The 20,033-nt window shown below is 44.7% G+C and overlaps 1 protein-coding gene across 4 annotated transcripts in view; it reads left to right on the forward strand.

Moving 5' to 3' along the window:
* Positions 1-12,718, forward strand: part of Lifr (LIF receptor subunit alpha) — a 69,481-nt gene extending 56,763 nt beyond the window's left edge. For 3 of the 4 annotated variants that reach the window (XM_021183148.2, XM_021183147.2, XM_029469378.1), the window contains exons 15-20: positions 169-270; positions 1,045-1,212; positions 2,351-2,512; positions 3,569-3,662; positions 5,582-5,660; positions 6,013-12,718. In XM_021183148.2, the coding sequence (XP_021038807.1) occupies positions 169-270; positions 1,045-1,212; positions 2,351-2,512; positions 3,569-3,662; positions 5,582-5,660; positions 6,013-6,636 (1,229 nt within the window). In that variant the 3' untranslated portion in view covers positions 6,637-12,718. Of the gene's footprint in view, positions 1-168; positions 271-514; positions 778-1,044; positions 1,213-2,350; positions 2,513-3,568; positions 3,663-5,581; positions 5,661-6,012 lie in introns of those variants that run through there. The other variant, XM_021183149.2, reaches the window with a different exon arrangement.
* Positions 12,719-20,033: the final 7,315 nt, after the last annotated feature.

Raw genomic sequence — 20,033 nt, forward strand, 5'->3', positions numbered from 1 at the left:
AAAAAAAAAAAAAAGAAAAGAAAAAAAAAGCACCCAATATATTTTTATAATAGATCTGTAGCTAGCTTTGGAAATTTTAGCATGTTATAAATTTTGTGCTTCTAAGATAAGTGTTCTTGCTTTACCCACATAGACTGATAAAAGCCCACTGATTTGTTTACCCTACAGATCAGTTTCAGCCAGGAGTAAGATACAACTTCTACCTCTATGGGTGCACTAACCAGGGATACCAACTGTTACGTTCCATAGTTGGATACGTAGGAGAATTGGGTAAGTTAAATGTGTGAGGTCTCTTAAAGTTTGGCTAACACAAGAACGTGTAAATAGGCAAGTAGCAAGAGTCACGCTCCAGAACACACCGAATTTAGTTAGATTAAAGAAGATAAAATAATTCCTATCACAAATTTATCAAAATTGTTAGTCGCTCGTCTCCACCTGCTTGTTGATTTCACAGTTTCAGTCTTGACACTGAGGAAGTTATATCATGGCTGTCGTACTTGATTTGTGTTTACAGAAGCTTAAAAACTTGGAAATGTATCCAGGCCTAACACCAGAGAGGGGAGTATCCCTGAAGTCTGTTTGAGCGGTCACTTAAAATATGCGGCACATGGGGGGCTGGAGAGATGGCACCGACTGCTCTTCCAGAGGTCCTGAGTTCAATTCCCAGCAACCACATGGTGACTCACAACCATCTGTAATGGGGTCTGGTGCCCTCTTCTGGTGTGTCTGAAGAGAGCAATGGTGGCATACTCATATGTATAAAATAAATAAATAAATAAATAAATAAATAAATAAATAAATAAATAAATCTTTTAAAAAACCATCTATGCGGCACAGGTTATCCCCTGGATGCCTGTCTGTGTAAAGGCTGTGATTCCTCCCTGAGCTCCGCCTGGTTATTAGCATAGAATTGTTCAATCATCCGAGGAATTCATGCTTGAGTAAAAAGCACAGCTTAATTCCAAGATTAGGTGTTTCTAAAGCCAGAAGTCTCTGGAGCACTCACTCCCTTGCCCTTCAGCGCTTGACTGCTTGTTTTGACAGCTCCAATTGTCGCGCCAAATTTCACCGTGGAAGATACGTCGGCAGACTCGATATTAGTGAAATGGGACGACATCCCCGTGGAAGAGCTCCGAGGCTTCCTAAGAGGGTATTTATTTTACTTTCAGAAAGGAGAGAGAGATACGCCCAAGACGAGGAGCTTGGAACCACGTGAGTACATGACCGCCTGGGTTCTAGTGCTGTGAAAGACAGACAGACAGACTTCCACTGGCCACACAAGAGCGGAGGGGCTGCGGCTGCCGCACAGCTGAGCACAGTCTCCAGAACTATCTCAAAGAGAATACAATAAATAGAATGTAAATTCTTTCAAAGTCAAAATCGCTTATTTAGTTAGAAACTTTATAAGCACCACAGAATGGTGGCAACTTCTTACTAGTGTTACATGAACCACACCATATGATATTATTTATTTTTAATGTGATTTTATATTTAATAACCAAAGAGGCAAAAAAAAATGGGTTCAGAGCCCCAGTTATGATCTGGAATCAAAATGGTGGCAGACTGTTGGGTTAATGGGTCCCAGGACACTCTGGGAGGCAGGATGATGCAGGAGTTGACTACACTTATGCTATGCTGTCACCTGGGTGGCCATGGGGAAGCCAATCCGGGGACACCGCTCTGGGGTGGGGTAAGCAGAGTATGAGGTGCAGGAGCCAGAGCTGCCTCCAGGGTCCCTGGGCCTGCAAGGAGTCTGGAGCCACCAGGTTCCCAGGTTCTCTGACACCCAGGCGCCGCTGGGAGCCGTGGAAGACCTGGGCTTAGCTTGGTGGTGGCCATGGCCGGGAGTGCAGAGAAGCCTTCTACGGGAGATTAGACAGAAGCTCCATAGGTGAAGGCCATCTCCGTGGCTCCCCACAGCGGATCCTGATGAAAAGAGGCAGTCCACGGTTTTAAGACATTTATTGTCATGGCTGAAAGTGGATGAGTGAAATCATACCCCCTTCTCAGGGTGGGCCTGAGGTTAAATACCTTTTGCAGGGAGGAGGATCAGAGTTTTCCCTTAGTTGCAGACAGGGAAGTGATTTTTATGGAGTGCTTGCTGTATGCCAGGCATTGTTCTAACAAATGTACATGTAAATTTTACAGGACGCCACGTCCCCTACAGAGTCAGAGAAGCCAGAGTTGGCAGTAGTTTAGATGGTTTGACTGGCAGGGGAAGAACTTGACTGTGGCCCCGGAGCTTTGGCTGGGTGTGGGCAGCAGCAAGGTGCTCTCCCTCAGGGTGTCTGGCTGTACATCCCCGAGTTTAAAGTGACCTCAGGGTGAGTGAGATTATCCTTTGCTTTAGATCATTCTGACATCAAGCTAAAGAACATCACTGACATATCCCAGAAGACACTGAGGATTGCTGATCTTCAGGGTAAAACCAGTTACCATCTGGTCCTGCGAGCCTATACACACGGTGGTCTGGGCCCAGAGAAGAGCATGTTTGTGGTGACCAAGGAAAACTGTAAGTTCAACACGGCCCTAGAAACACCTTTGCCACTGGAGCGACAGTGTCCTCAGCATCTGGGGACTCTGCAGGCATCTTTGTTCCAAGCTCCAGGCCCGTGATTCTCAACCTTCCCAATGATGCACCCCTTTAATACAGTTCCTTATGTGGTGGTGACCCCCCAACCACAAAATCCTTTTCATTGCTATTTCATAACTGTAATGTTGCTACTGTTATGAATTGTAACGTTAATATTTTGGGAGATAGAAGTTGACCAGATAGGCCGCAGGCCACAGGTTGAGAACCACTGTTATAAGGTTTCACAGTTCATTGGTTTTTTTTATGTCAGGAAGAGCAGACTGTCAAAGGCTATGAGCGAACTCTTTTTGTTTTTGCTGTCAATTATTTCCCTATAAGTATGTAAGAAATTAATCAATTTAGGGATGTACCCCAAATCTACAACCCTAAATGCATAGTTGGGTTTTTTTAATGCAATTTAAATATTTTCCACACTAGTTTGATTTTAATAGGTCTAGGGAATTGTGTAAGAGACAGTCACTCTCTAAACTTCAGCAAGACCACACTTGATAAGTCTGAGATGGCTGTAGACAAGGGCGGTAGCCTTAGCTGTCCTTCACCGGGAGAAAGCTTCCATTTGGCTTCAGGCTTCCCCTCCACCAGGATGGAGTCCTTGTCCACGTCTGGAGCACAGGGCCAGAAGGCCGTGAGGCATTAAAACAGTGTTGCAACTGGACGTGATATTGCCCCATCGAAGACAACTTGGCAATGTCTGGTGATGTTCCTGACTGTCCTAACTGGAGTGCTGCTGGCATCTCATGGTTAGAAACCAGGATGTGGCTAAGCCTCCACACCAGAGCGCACAGGGTAGCCCTCCCCACCCCTCCTCACACCAGAGAGAGCTGGCCTATATGTCACCAGTGGCAGGATTGAGTAATCATACTCCAGTGTTGGTGGCCCTAGATCAGTTAGAGTTTTGTCTCTTCAGATAATAAATGTCTGTGGACTCCATACATCCGGTGGTGATTTTCAATATTGATAACTGTTTCTTTTCAGCTGTGGGATTGATTATTGCCATCCTCATTCCAGTGGCCGTGGCTGTCATTGTTGGCGTGGTAACAAGCATCCTTTGCTATCGGAAAAGAGAATGGTAATGGTACCTGTGTGTGTATTCACCCTCTTGTTTTTACAAGCCTCATTGTGCAGTCATGCTATGCATGTCAGACATTTTTTTTTAACTTAGAAGGTTGACTTTCAATATCAAGTAAGAAATAACATTTTATTGAAAATATTTAAGAACTCAAAGAGTAAAAGCCGTCATTCTCCCTATTGTCTTTACTAATAATTTATCACAATAAATGGCATTTTAAAGAAAGTGGAGCCCTTTCTGTGATGACTGCAGCCAGTTTGTCCTGTCCTAGCCAGGACAGTTCCTGGCAGTCACCCCAGAGCCCACTGCTCTCCTATGAACCCCTAGCCCCACTCACACCTCTACCTCTCCCCACCCCGCACCCCTTCAAAGATATTTTCACACATAAATTGACCATGGCTATCTGCAAATTTATATCCAAGTTAATGATCTAGATGGGTCCTGATGGCCTATTAGAACTGGTTCTTTTGTTCATTTGTTTATTCCTTGTGAATGCTCCTTCCATCAGAAAGAGGTTATAGTTGTGAATAAAGCAAGCCTGGTCCTTAGGAGTCTCCCAGCAGAGCGTGAGAGAGGGCCAGGGAAGCATGGACATCAGTAAATGTGCTTACAGGGAAGGAAGAGGAAGCAGGAGGGCTGCCCTGTGGAGAGCCCTGGAGGGTAACAGGGCTTCGGGTGAAGGACATTCTAGAGAGAGTGGTTTCAGGTAGACTCTGAAACTGGAGGCACTGTATAATTGGGCAAAGTGAGAGGGGGGGAGAGGTGTGAGTGGGGCTAGGGGTTCATAGGAGAGCAGTGGGCTCTGGGGTGACTGCCAGGAACTGTCCTGGCTAGGACAGGACAAACTGGCTGCAGTCATCACAGAAAGGGCTCCACTTTCTTTAAAATGCCATCGTTAGTGACAGAAGAGAATGTGTTTTGAAGATTCCTGGCTTCCAAGTGAAAGGAGTAATACACAAATAGAATAACCTATTTCGGCAACTAATTCCAACTTTAAAACAACCATTTCAGTACACAAAGAAAAAAAGAGGCCCAGAAGCGGGAACATTCAGACTCATGTTAACACAGTCACCATCCTTGAGGAATCCCAAACAATAGTGTCCTTAGTACTTCTGAGTATAAAAATACAGAGGGTTGAACAAATCTTTCCTCTGATGTTGAGTTTCTACCTAAGATTGTAGCTTTTTCCCCCCTTCAGCTCGGCAAGCCGTTTCCCTGCCATTCATGGCTGCAAACTCTAATACTTTTTGTTATTATTTAACCTGATATGATGACTCATGGCTGCAGTTCCAGCACTTGGGGGCTGAGGCAGGGAGAGTGAGTGCCATAAGTTTAAGGGCAGCCTGGGCTACCATAGCAAGTCTCTACCTCTAAAGAAAAATGAACAAAAAAGCACATGCTCTCACACACATACATGCATGCACATGCATGCGCATGCACACACACACACACACACACAAATGAAAGTAGAATTGATTGCTTTAATGTCAATGCTGTGCACTTACCAACCTTGGTCGAGCACTTCCATGCACTGGAAGTGTCCCTCGTGCGGGCCAGACCCCTGTGATAACCAGAGTACTGCATTTGCTCACCGGCCCTTTTGACCCTGCTTAATCCGGTTCATGGTAAAAACTTGGCTCTACTTCATGTGAGACATGATGGCAGCCGGCACTGTAAATTATTTGCTTTCATTTCCTTGAGCCAAATAAGGCCTTCTAGCTAGAGCATAGAGTGGTGGTTCACAGCGTTCACGCCGAAGCCCTGTGTCTGAAGCTCTGGCGTAAAGAGCTTCTATTTGTGTCTCAGGTACTCATTGACATTGTCACAAAAACATCTCAAGCCAAGCTAGATGGTACCTACATTTTGTTACAGGATCACTGTGTGATGGTAATTAAATCAAATCCATTCTTTATTTGAAGGATTAAGGAAACCTTCTACCCAGATATTCCCAATCCAGAAAACTGTAAGGCCTTACAGTTTCAGAAGAGTGTCTGCGAGGTAATCCTTCCTTCTCCGTGGTTGTCTTTGGGGACAGAGGGGCCCTTTCCTCTGTCTGTTGTGAGAAGCTTGGGAGGTGTGGGTGTCCCCATGGAGAACAGAACATGCATGTCTAACTCTGTCTCATGTCCAGAGGTCTTCGTCTTCAGCGTTCACACCGTGATTCTTTTGCTGCTATTAATAGCAAGAAAAATATTGACAAGGAGGGGAAAAAAAAAGTAGCTTGGCTCTGGATGTGAACTCTAGAGCTGCCGAGGCAAATGTTTATAAACAGATGTGGAAAAAAATATGAGGGGCCCCACAGGAGCGTGCTACGCTGCCGTCTTAACCACTGTTCCAAATTTATTTCCAGGGAAGCAATGCTCTTAAGACATTGGAAATGAACCCCTGTACCCCGAACAACGTTGAAGTCCTGGAATCTCGGTCGATAGTCCCTAAAATAGAAGATACAGAAATAATTTCCCCAGTTGCTGAGCGTCCTGGGGAAAGATCTGAGGTGGACCCTGAGAACCATGTGGTCGTGTCTTATTGCCCACCCATCATCGAGGAGGAAATAACGAACCCCGCGGCCGATGAAGTGGGAGGGGCTTCCCAGGTCGTGTACATCGATGTGCAGTCCATGTATCAGCCACAAGCCAAAGCAGAGGAAGAGCAGGGTGTGGATCCCGTGGTGGTGGCAGGCTATAAGCCACAGATGCGCCTTCCCATCAGCCCCGCTGTGGAAGACACAGCAGCAGAAGATGGAGAGGATAAGACTGCCGGTTACAGACCTCAGGCCAATGTAAACACTTGGAATTTGGTCTCTCCAGATTCCCCGAGGTCCACAGACAGCAACAATGAAGTTGTCTCTTTTGGAAGTCCGTGCTCCATCAATTCCAGGCAATTTTTGATTCCTCCTAAAGACGAAGACTCTCCTAAATCTAATGGAGGAGGGTGGTCCTTTACAAACTTCTTCCAGAACAAACCAAATGACTAACCAGGTCACCCTTTGTCACTTTCAGTCTGCCATCTCAGTAAGTCCTCCCTGTCGCTGTCCTGGCAGCAGCTGGGGCATTTCTGGAGGGACCCTGCAAATGTTGATAGCCAGGGACCTTCACTCTGGGCAAGTGACACTAGAAGTGTTAATGTGCTTTTAATGTATCCCAAAAGCCAGAGTGCAGTGACTCAGCCCTCAGCCGAGGAAACTTAAGATTTGAAGCTGGTTTTGATTGAGCCAAAGAACCCTCCCAAAGGGCCTCAAGACTAAGCAACTCTGTCTAGTACATACATGCCAAGCAGATCTCACAACCGTTTTCTGTTGTTAATGGTTTCCTCAGCGTTCTATGGTATGGGATTGCTAGTGGATTTACAGGCAAGGGAGAAAACCGTCCCAAGTCAAACCACGTTAATTTGCCTGACATTTACTGTGGTCTAGAGGAGAACCAAACACAGATCTTAAAACCATGATGATGTCTCTGTCCACGGCATTTACAAAAGCAAATCTCGTTTTCAATGCAGCAGCAGCAGCTATCTGTTGTTCTGTTTGATAAAGCGTGCTGATTTCTGTGCCTACTGTATAATGGTTATCAAACAGTTGTCTCAGGGGTACAAACTTGGAAAAAGCAAGTGCGACGCTGACCAGTCCGAATTGGCATCACACCGTCCTGCTTTCTCGGGGTGTGAAAACCTTTCTCCTATCATGTAGCTTGCACGACAGCTTCCATTAGTACAGTCGACTGCCCTAATGTTGGAAATCTCTCGAACTATGCCCAAATTTTCTCTGTTTGCTTTGTGTTATGTTATAGGGTCTGCTTCGTAAGAGCGAATTTATCATTATTTACAGGTAGATAATTGTAATGAGTTACTACGTAAGATGACTACTAAGAAATGGCTAGTGGTGTGTGCTGACTGCATAGCTGTGATTAGGCTCAGTTCTCCCTGAGAGGATAGGCCATTAAGCCTAACCAATAGCTGGCTGATGATCACCGAGGCTTCTCAGGAGCTTTCGATGCTGCTCATGAGTCTCGGCTCCTCCCCCCTCAGGCAGTTGGGGGTCCAGAGTCTCAGACCCTGCCTTCAAATCCATAAACTTAAACATAAAGGGCGATAACTTCCCTTTGGAGCAGTTAGTGGTTAAACTGTAATAGAGGTCATAAAACCTACGGAAGTGGTAGGTTGTGGCCTGTGCTTGTTCCATCAGCAGTGAAGAAGCGGATCCTGAGCACAGCACCCTCAATACACCCTGGTTTCTCATCAGCAATGTGTACAGGGAATGTGATTCTTAGAAAAGCTGTAAAATCCTAAAATGTGTGTCATGTGTCTGCTCTGCCTTTGGGTACACGACAGTTTGAAACACCCCAGGAGTAAGTAGATGACCTTTACTTGTGTCATCTGAAGCCCCCCAAGTCTTACAGATAATGGATTGTTCTTTTAGTTCAGATTTTATCTTTTTATTTTTATTTTTTATTTTTTATTTTATTTTTTTTGAGACAGGGTCTCACTATGCAGCTCTGGCTTTCTTGGAACTCACTATGTAGATGAAGCCGGCCTCAGACTCGGAGATCCACCTGTTTCTGTCTTCGAAGTGCTGCTGTGCGTGTCACCATGCCTGGCTTCTTATTTTATCTTCTAAAGAATCATGTGAGAAAAAAAAATACAGGATGACAAGGGACAGAGTCTTGATCCTGTTCTTAACCCTAGGATTCAACTACATTTTGAGCTCCATGATATAGTAGCTCTTAGAAATTTTCAGTAATGAAAAATATTCCAAGCCAGAGCCAACACCAAAGAGTTTCTGTCTTCCTTGTGCCCTCTGGCTCCATCCTCTACCCAGCCACTCTAAGCCCTGCTGCCTCCTCCCCCCACGCCACACCCCTCTCTTCCCCCCTCCCTGAAACATCTTACTACTGCTCTGCCTGCTTGGCCTCTGCCTTGTTCCCCAGTGAAGCTTCTCAGTTTCTTATTCCCATCTAATTGGGATCAGAGTTTTCGAAGGTTACAGCTCGTCATTCCGCACTACGTTCAGGGAACGGTCAGGAGAAATGGACTCATTCTGTCCAAAGGATGTCCTTTTGGCGTGGGTGTCTAGAATGTTGGGAGTTTAGAGTGCTGCTCATCCCACCCTGCCTCTGAAGTCCATTCTCAAGGACCACTGAGCTATGCAGAAGCGGGGCAGCCCTGGATTATTGTAGGAGAATGTGACGTAGGACTAAGGCCAAGGCAGCTTTTTTTTTTTTCTGTCTTTTCCCATTGAAGTGAATACAGCTGCCTCCCTGGGCAGTGTTGTTACCTCTGTGGTTGTGTATATAGGAGTAGCCTAAACAGGAAGAGGACAGGGGAGAAGCAGGCCACCACTGCCATGCCCTTACTACCTGTCTCACGGGTTGGGACTTTAGTAAGTGCGCACTGTGGCCTTCAGTGCAAGTTGGCCTCATAGTGGATATACTCTGAAGTCAGGGGTCACTGTGAGAGAAGAGGCTACAGGTGTTCCCAGCTCTTAGGAAAAGGAGAGAAACTGTTCCTTCCTAAGAAGAGCCCAGTCATTGGCCAGGCAACTCCACATATCTCGACCAGAATTAGGTTCCTCTCTGTCTGGTGAACAGAAAGAACCACATGCACACCCTTTTGTAAGCCAGTTTCATTCAGACTTCCCTGGTGAGACATGGAGATTGAGGGCATCCTAATACTTAGGAGTGGCCATTTTCAATAACATCTAATTAAAGAGAACATTCTTAAATACTTAACTAGGCTTTTTGAGGTTTATGCCCCATGAATTAGTGCACGTGTACCTTCTGAGTCTTCCCGTGGGTTGAACCTGTAGTGTCCCAGCCTTGAGACAACGGCAGCTCTGCAGATCTGGAAGGCTGGGTTGTGATTCTGAGCTGGGTGATAGAGGTGCTTTTGTTCCTGCAGCTGGCAACAGAAGCCGCCATTCATTGGGAAGCTCGAGGGAGGAACTGTCAGCCTCGGTTTGCACATTAGTCTTGCTTTCATGGTTCAGGGGAACTGGAAGGATTGCATTCCGAACACCCAGCACTGTCGCACTCAGACATGACAGTAGGAAGTCACAGTCTTAGAAGTTCTTGCAAACTGAACTCTTGTTAGAAATCTCTCCTGTCACAGTAATCCTGACTGTATTTACCATCCGTCCCAGCCCTTTCAGTGCTCAATATACCTAATTTAGTGAAAGGCTTAAGAATGTTTCCTCTCGATAGAAATTCGAAGTCAATGTCATGGTATTTTGCAATTCAAGTACCCCTTCATATGTCAATATGCAGAAAGTATTATCTCAAAGTCTCTTACTGCTTAGGCACTACTCAGATAAAACTTGTTGTGTTTGCACTAAGGTAATTTCTACTGTTTCCTGTTTGAAACTGGGTTGAAATGAGCAAAATGGCTTTTGAAAGGATCCTGAAAGTGCACTACTTGGCATCTCAAGTGAAGTGTGGGAGAAGGGCCATCAGCTGCTAATGCCAGGCACACAGTGAGAGTTCTGTGTCTGTAATGATGGGGTCCCTTTCTAGAGTGTGACAGATTCCTCGGAACTGTCTTGCAGGATGGGAGAGATTAAGATGTGACTCGCATAGATAAGAATTGACTGAAAGATTTGGATACATTGTGGAAATGGCCCCACAGTGTGAGGGAACTGTGAAGACTCATCAGGCCTGCCTTTCATAGATAGACCCTGTCAGCACCCTATTCGCTGCAGAGTTGTTCGCTTTTGTCTCATGAGCTATCTATCAGCCTGGAGATGCCTCTGTACCAATCTGCCATGTGTTATGTCAAGCAGCGTGCATGAGCAAACATAGCTGATCAATAGAAGAACTCAATGTCTCGGTAAGATATTTCCAGGCATTTCCTTGAATTGATTTGATACTTTCTTGTGAAAAAAGTTTCATGCTGTCATACCTGTCTTACCTCTGTGTCCAGGACAAAATAATTACAGAGGGGGTGGGGGTGGGGCCAAGCAAAAAACGTTCATCTTTTAGACATAACCCTAGAATATCCTTCAAAGTGATTTCGCTTGAATCGTGGATTCTGCCCAGTGCTATTCACCCTGTTTAAACCTCTTAGCTTACTAGGGTTGTTGGATTTTTGCTCCCCTTATCTTAATAATTACATGACCATATTCATGCTGATTATAATACAGAGGACTTATTTCTAAATGGAGGCATAAAGGATTGGGAGCAACCTTTAGCTGAGCACTACCAAGTTTTGTTTTGTTTTGTTTTTCCTCTTGTTAGAGTTTCTGGGGTTGTCCTGTGGCCTAGAACAGCCACATGCTTCTAATTATGAGACTGTGACTGGATCAGGCTGCCCTTAACCAGAGTAGTGCTTCGTCTCCTGTATTATGAATGGCAGTTTTTGTCCAAGGTGTAAATAGAATTTGCTTAAGTTAAATTCTAACTGTGGCATACTTTTATTATAAATAAACCATATCCGATTGCACATTAAACAAGTGTGCAATTTTTGGTTGCTGGAATGGAATAGTTTAAAAATGAAAAATAAAAAACCATGCTGAGGATAAAAGACAGGAACATGAATGTTAGTTGATCCATATGGGTCTTCAAGATCGCCTTTGTGTTAGACAATCAACATGAAAAGAAATCCCGCTGTAATAGGCATTTTGCTGTACTTATGCCTAGAATATTTGATACATCTAAATTGGCTGCCTTCCTAATTTTATTCCGATTTCTTACATGCACTTTTATTTTTAATTATTCCATCTCAAATGGGCAGTTTCAACTTTCCAAACTAACTTCAACATCCAGTAGCATATCTTTAGAGATCAAAATTTTTTAGGTAGTAATTCCATCTTCCTTAAGTCCTGAGCAGCTTAGCCCTTTGGCAGGTGGTCCTAGAACAAAGGCTGAAGGGAGGTTTTCGGGTGATGCTCTCCGTTTGATCCAAACACTTTCACTGTCTTTTCCGATTAGCCCGATTAGCTCAGTTATAAACACCCAGCTCCTTGCGCTTACTTTTCTTTCTGATGTATTCTTTAACAAAGTATGAACAGCATGGTGAAGTGTTGAGGAATAAACCCTGTTCCGCTCCTTGTGATGGGGTAGATGTTAGGGGATACCCCAGGACACAGCTGCTAAAGGACATTCTCCTTAGAGTTGCTTTGAAAACGTTGTTCCGGATGGAGAGATACGCTGAGTCCCAGATGATACCAACTTACAGGCATGTCCAAAGGTAAAGTAAGCCATCTGAAAATTCTCAGTGTTCCTAGGAAATTTTTTAAAAATTTATTTTACCAGATCTTTCACTAGCAGACAGGCCATCAGCCATCTTCCCTGTAACACTAAGAAATTGCCACTTTTTTCCTTTCAAATTTGCATTACAGTGCATTACTGTTTACAAGACACACATACTGTGAACAGATCTAAGTCTTTGTCTTTTGTAAGGTTTGTAGAATGAATCTTGTTTTAAAGATGGTGTTATGTTAAATATCTTTAGGTCTCTGTAAATGCTAGCTCCTGTTTACTAACTTTTGTTTGGTCAGGTGTGTGTCCATGTAGCTGAAAGAAGATAGAAATTGCAGTTTGCGTAACTTTTCCCCGTTTTGTTTCTTGCAAAATTATCACTACAGACCTGATTGTGTTAAATCAAAGGATCGGTTATGATGTGCAATACCTAAAATCATGTTCAGTCCTATAAGGAATCTTTTCAATGCTCACACACAGGACTTAAAGGAGACTGATGTGTGTGTGTCTGTGATTCACTCTGACTCAAAAGATTCTGAGCTGAGTATAGAATAAAACAATACTCACGAACATTGACAGCGGAGGCATTCCCAGCTTTGTGAAATGTTATGTCGCTGTTAAAACGGGAAATTTGAACCCTTTATAGCATAATTTCAGAATTTAGCGTCCATATCTTTTGAGAAACATGATTATCACAAGAACATAGATGATGTAAATAGCCTATTACTAAGACACTGCAAATATAAAACTACTATTGCTTGGCTGTTAATTATATAAAGATGTTACCAATGTCTGTTTTTAAAACATGCATGTATTTAACAATTTTATCATAGTATTGTCATGGAAAAAATAAATATATTTTCTTACATCTTACCCTAGTAAATTTGGACATTTATTGTTTGGGGGTGCTTTCCCTCATGTCTCAAACATTTAGGAAAAGTGCCCTTCACTTTGTTCTTTGTTTAGTTCTTACTCTTATCCCATAATAATCACAGTGACTCTATAGCAACCAGGAAGCTTTAGCGGTGGCTTTAATATTTGGAGGTATTGCTGTGCTGTTGACAGCACCTTCAATTTGCTCTGTTAAGTTCATGTTATATTTATAGAGAAAAAAAGGATTCTTATATTTAAATTAAAAAATCAAATTGCTTTTTACAAAGTGAGAACCCAGCATTAGCAAGTAACAAGATTATTGCCATATGTAGTCGTGCACACCTTTAGTCCCAGCCAGCACTAAGGAAGCAGGGGCAGAGGCAGAGGGATCTCTGAGTTGGAGGGCAGCCTGGTCTATATAGATCCAGGCCACCCAGGGCTACATACTGTCTCAAAAAAAGAAAAGAAAAGAGAAATGCTGGTCCTTAAAGCAGGAGTTGTAATTTATTATTTCCCAAGAGAGCTGAATATTTCAGGAGTTTCTGGGAATGCATAAAAATTTCAACTTAATTTTGAAATATAGCAATTGACTTAACAAAACTCCAGTCATTTAGAAGTAGGCAGTGGCATTAGAGAAATGTTCTTTGTCTTTTGTGGCTCAGACTTACCACAGCCAGAGCATGAATGGACCCGACTTGAGCCTGTAAAAGTACAAGCCAGTTGTAGATTAGTTGTGAAACACATGTTAATATTTAAGTGCTAGAAAAGCTCACACATATGGTCTGTACTTTGGGGAATTCTCAATGCAGAACTTGTTCCCAGAAGGTTGAGTTTCTGAAGCCAAATTGTGTACCACTGTTACCTACAGCAACAGAAAAAGTGTAAAGGAAGGAAAAAAAACCTAGAGATGGATGAATAAGTAAGTGGTAATGTGTGATATCCAACATCATAGCACAATGTGATAGCAACCCTTCATCCTTCACAAAAGAACTATAGAATTTATTTGAAATGACCCATACATTTGATCCAGTCCCCTTCCCCATGAACGACCGGCAGGAAAACTGATTTCAAGTCATCCAGTCTCTATAACCCAGGGAAATTGATAATGAGAGATGATGACTTGAACTGATTCAAGATTAAATTGGAGATTTTTTTTTTTTTTTTACTTAGAAGATCAATCTCAAGTTGTGGGTTTAAGAAAAGAATTAGAAAATCACTTTGATAAGCTGTCAAGGAGAAATAATATTAAAAGGGAGGAAACACCAGTGCATTCATCTTTCTGGTAGCTAAATGCTTGAAAGGGGAGAAATAATTTTAAGTTCCAGCTCAGATTTAAATCATCTGTCCCCTTCTGGCCCCAGCTGGCCTGTCACTATGGCAAACCTGTGTCAGCACTTCAGGCAGCCTGGGAGGAAGGCATAAGGACTCTTTTTTTCCTCACTGCCTCCCCTCCCCCTCAGAGCTGATGGTGCCAAAACACATGGGCAGAGGAAGCAGTGTTGAGAGTAGATGGCATCCCCTCCCCCTTTCTTGTCCAGTCACAGTGCAAAACAGCTTGCATACCCTGTCAGAAGCGAACCAAGAGTCTCATTACCCCAGGACCACAGACACTACTGGCTGGGACAGGTTCCTCCATTTTCAAGATGGCTCTGAGGGACACTGTCATATGTGAGGCTGTACAGTCCCATGTGGGCTCCTGAGATCACCACTGGTCAATCACCTGGACCACACTGGAAGATGTTTAACCTCTCTCTCACCCTATTCCTCATCATAAAGCCTGGGCCTCCAGTGTGTATCACAAGAATGCTAAGGCTTATTATAGTCCAAGAATGTAACATTCCCTGCAGGATAGATGTCTGCATTCAACATGGCCGTCTTCCTGGCCAGCGATATAAAGGTATAACCGCTTGCATATGAGTTTAGACACACATTCCTCTGCATCCCTCAACTTATCAGAAGGTGACAGTACACAGCAAAGGCTTTAGAAAGAGACCCTGAGGTCTGATTCGCTAGAGCTCAGCCAGAGCCACACTTGGCTCAGGTAACTTCTTCCACCCCAGGCCTCAGATGAGCATCCTTGGGACTGAGGAGGTCCTGTCAGCGTCCTTAGGTCTTCACTCCCAAGCTTACTTCATCCAGTCCTTGCATGTCCCCGTGGCACCAAGGACTTCTCAGGGCTTTGTTTGAAAATCAGAGGTGTCTGGGGGGAGGGCTGGCATTGCCAAGTTCCCACTTGGTGTAGCATCCATCCCATTTCTGAGGCTCTGGAAGTCTTTGAACTTCTTTGAGGACAGAACGGACAAAGTGCAGCCTTGGGTATCTTGCGTGGGGTGATTCCCCCTCAGAGCTGATGAAGAGCCCTCATTATATCTGACTTTGGACCAAAAGTGCCCTGTGGTAGTACTTTTATTAGTGGGCTAATCTTTATTAGACAAATCAATACTAAAGGAAAATTAGAAAATGATAAAAGAAATGTATGCAATCTTGGGCAATATTGGCTCTCTTTAACATGTTACTTTGAAACAATTTGCGAGCTTGATTTCATTTCTTGGATGCATCTCAAAAATCTTATCAGCAGTGTTTCTAAGGCTGGATGCATAAAATACCAGCAGACAGATGATAGATGGATTGTCTAACTATATATAATGGATTTTTTTCCTGTTACCCATCTTAAAACAAAACAAAACAAAACAAAAAACTGGTGGGCGATTTTGAATGTTAAAAATACTTGAATTTAAGAGACAATACTTGATTTTTGTACCAAGAGCCACTAACTTACATAAGAACTCTCAAAGCCACATTGCCATAAAATGTGGTTATTTTACAATTAACTGACTAAGGAAGATTTGAACCTAAGTCAGAGTCACGCTTACCTGTCACTTCCCATAAGATACAGCCGACAGACACGAGCCAGGGCTCTCCGGGGTTAATGCTGAGTGACAACTGGAAAGGGCAGCATTATGACTCAGTTTCCTTGGTCCCCAGGGTACCAACCCGGCCACTGTGCTCCTCCCTGGACATGCAGTCATTGGCAATACATCCTTACCCTCAAAGAAAATGTTCTTTTCAGGAACTATAAATAGGAGGTCTAAAATAGATTTTTTTCTCTCTGAATATAAAATTTCCCTATCCTATGAGCCTTTGACTCATTGTTTAGGGAAGTTGGGCAAATAGACAGGATATTCTTAGTGTGTAAAAGTAAACCGTTATCAGCAGGCAGGATTTTAAGAAACTCCTGGGATTTTTTGCCCTGTGGCTTGCACGGTTCTTGTCTCAAACTGGATAAATAAAACATTATTCCTGTGTTCAGGTTACTAATAAGTGGACTTAAAGTTAACAAAACATTGGTATCCCCAGAGCCTAACTGAATGAGGTAGATACTCAAGTAAGGACAAGACCCTTCTGTAAAAGATGGCCTCTCCCGGCCTTGAAAGAATAGAGTGACCAGTGAGTGAGCTTAGAGAGGATACTCAGTCTCAAAAGGCTACTGCCCAGATGTCTTGAGTTCTGTTTTATATTCTCACCAGTTTCTTGTGAAAAAGCTCCCAGGAAATGTTTCGGAAATGAATATGGTTTGATGAGGTTCTGTGGAGGGAGGTCTGCAACAAGGCTCACTGAGGCCCTAGCAGACCACCAATCCTCAAAAACCTGAGGCCTCCAAACAAACTCCCAGGGGCTTTGGTTTGCAGCCCAGACAGAGAGGGATTACCAGGTGAGTCCTCCATCCTTGGCAAGCAGTGTTACCCCACTAGCCTGATCAGCAGGCTGGAGCCAACCATCACAGAGATTTCTTTCATGTCTGAGGTCGTGTGAATGTGCCCTGGGCAACCAGTGGGCACATTGTCTATTAAGCAGTACCCCGTTTTACACCTCTTTCCCATAGTTTTCTCTGACACCTCCCCCGCCCCCACTGAGTTCAGATAAAATATGGAATGTCCGCCACAGGCACTCAGTTCATTACGAGGGGGCCCTGTGACCCCCCTTAGGCTAAGGCCTCTCCTCCCACTGTTCTATCTGATACTTCATTTTCTCTGACTCTGCTCTCCTTCAGCCAACTTCCTAGCAGGGCTTTCCTCAGCTAATCCCCTGGCTTGGTGCCCCTAACTTTTGTTATTAAATGTGTATAAACGGCAAATTCCTTGAGCCGTCCTGGCCTTCCTTCTCGGAGATATTTCTATCCAAGATCTCTTGTGCATAGCCAAGTCAGAGCTGCAGCCCTTTAGTATCAGATTGTCCAAGGAGGCTGCAGCCCCAGGCTGGGCCCCCCACTTAGAGATGGACAGCTGGGACAACAGGGGGAGACCACACTACGTGTTGGGAACCTTCTGTGCCTCCAGACATCCTTAGAATCTTACACAAAGCAGAACAACCAGACAGATGAATAGAAGAGACTTCCTCCAAATGCTAAGACGTGATGTTCCTTTCTGTCTTTCCAGGAAAGGATGAGAGTTCCTAGGGGCCACAGACTTTCTAGGACAAAGATGTTTCAGCAAGGGAAAGCAGCTAAAGTTGGTGAGGCAGAGAGGTGTTGCCTGCTGTCTGACTTGCTTTGGAGCACACGGTTTCGCCAAGACAAGTCAGGGGCTCAGGGATCAGCGTTTAGCCAGAAATAGTTTAAACAACTCCCCTGAGTTTTGGAGGCTATTTCTGGACTTGAAGGCAAAGGAGAAGAGGGAAACGAATTGAATCCAGACCTAACTGCCTGTAGAGGGGCCTGAATCCCACATAACTAGCAGTTTCATCTCTTTACACCTGCAGTGGAAGAACTCTGGAAGAATTCACTCTCAACAGAGCTGTAACAGCACACTGACAAGGAGACTCTTGAGGCCTTTGCTCAGTACAGTGAAGACCAGGAAGCCCCAGCATGCCCCTGTGTAACCTATGATCCTGTTCCCATTGCCGTGCCAGGGTTATGCCCTCTTTGAGACCTCAGACAAGTCACCTATCACAGCTACTTTTCTGTTGCTGTGATCCAACACTGTGACCAGAAGCAAATCGGGGAAGAAAGGGTTTATTCCACCTTAGAGCTTGTAAGTCTATTCAGTCAGGGAAGTCAGGGCAAGAACTCAAGCCAGGAACCTGGATGCAGAAACTGAAGAAGAAACTAAGAAACTCCCTGGAGGAGTACTGTTTGTGCACTGGATCCTCGTGGCTTAATCGGCCTGCTTTCTTACAGCACCCAGGACCACCAGTCCAGGAATGACACTGTCTACAGTCAAGATGTACTTTCCTATATCAAATCATATATATATGTGTATGTGTGTGTGTATGTATATATTTATATGTATATTGCTTGATGATTTGATGTACACACACACACACACACATATTCCCCTCCCCCACAGGCCAATCTGGTGTGGTAATTTTCTCAGTTGAGATTCCCTTTCACTAAATGACTCTACCTCATTTCAAGCTGACATAAGATTGTCCAGGACATCACCTATCTTTTGGCACGGTTTCTATCTTCTCGAGCTAAACAAATCTACTCATTCTGGCCATCTTAGGGGCACAAATGTTAAGATCAAATACATGAGCATTCTTTGGACATTCGTTTGAAGCTGATCACTCTGAAGGCTTAGCCCAGAAGCTAGTCTGCACTGTCAAACTGGGGTAGCCATATGCTGGCCTCCATGTAGTCACCTGTAATCTAGAACTTCCGGGGGACAGCCTAGTACCAACCAACGCCAATGCCTGCCATCTTGAGAGCCTCCAAACTTGGCCTTTCATGACCTCGCCTGCCAGGCTCTTCCTGGTTTAATCTGTTTTATTTGCATGCACCATTACAATGCATTTGAAAGACAGAACCTCAGGGTTGAGACCCCACTGTGGGCTGGGCTACAGGCACACACATCCTCCCTTGGCACTGAGGTTTTGATTCTTGCTGGTGTGTCGTTCCTCTGGAACCCCTCAGGGTGAAAGTCTCAGAGAGCCATCGAACCTCACTCTGTTCCTCCAGTGCCCTGGCATGGGTGGCCAGGCCTTCACTGACTTCTAGCACATGAGCAGCTACTATTGATTCCTAGGCCCGGCAGAAGCTGGAGGAGGCTGAGAGGCTAAGGAAAGAATGGGAAAGCAGCTAATAATGTTTTATCCAGATCCCAGAGTCCACATATCCTCTTCCCACTTGCAAGTGTGATTGATTCTCTTACTGTATGCAGCAGCTGCTGAGGCTCTACAGGCTGCCCTTGGGCAATTCTCTCCCAAGGATGAGCAGCCAATGGGGTAAGGGCTGGTGGTCAGGATGCTGTGATGCCCCCTCTCCTCCCCCTCCTCCTCCTCCCCCCTCCTCACTTTTTCTTCCTTTGGGAACTCTCAGTGCTAAAAACAAAATCTCTGAGAACCATATTTTTCTGGGTTAAAGGTGAAAAATGCAGCATTTCCTCCAAGTGGAAAGCACTCCGCCCGCCAGCTCCGGGCATATGTCCGAGATCCTTCCTCCCACTTGGAGAGGTGGGGAAGGGAGGAGGGGAAGAGCTGTCGGAAAGCAGAGGAGGGGAATCGGAAGGAAAGGACCATTGCTGTGGACCTGGGGGCAGTTGGTGTGTGGAAACCGGTCGGCCTGTTTGTGTTGGAGCAGCTCAAGGCCTAAATGGTGCTGACCAGGAAGTGAAAGGCAGTCAAGAAAACAGAGAACAGGGAACAGGGAGCGGGTCAGAGCTGTGACCAACAAGCTTGACAGGGGGTTCTGGGAGCAGTGCAGGAACAAAGACAACCCCATCGACTTGTCTCAGGGAGATCTAGGTGGGTCTAGAGAACTCAAGGCTATTAAAGTCAACTTTAATAGAAAAAGCTCTCTGTTCCCATCATCCCCTCTGAGAGCATGTGGAAGGCTCCCAGGAGTTTTCTCAGATTCAGATTAAGGGGGCTTTTCAGGAACTGATGATGCTCACAGAACCCTTTCTCCTCAGATGAGATTACAGGGATCCCCAGTTCCCTGACCACTCCCTGAACCTTCTTCCCAACCCGAAACCCAGACAGACTTCTCAACCTGTCTCTCATCACAGCAGCCACACGAAACCAAGCCTTAGGTCTTGCTCCCTTCTAGTCCCTTCTCAGAAAAGCACAGCTACCATATATCAGGCCAGTGCTGCTTGCATTGAGCCTGGCCAGTCTCTCATAGCCTCATGTAGATCGATTCTCATCTGCCCCAATACTTCTGCAGAAGACAGCGGTCATGGGGTGGGGGGCACCTTACCTCTATGGCACATCTTTCAATAACGTGATCTGTTAGGGTGGACTGACTGACTCATTAATGGTCCTGACTTTTTTCACCCTTTCTTGTATCCATGGTAACTCCCTTAGTAGGTCCTCTCAC

The sequence above is a fragment of the Mus caroli genome, chromosome 15, assembly GCF_900094665.2.
Source record: "Mus caroli chromosome 15, CAROLI_EIJ_v1.1, whole genome shotgun sequence".
NCBI lineage: Eukaryota > Metazoa > Chordata > Mammalia > Rodentia > Muridae > Mus > Mus caroli.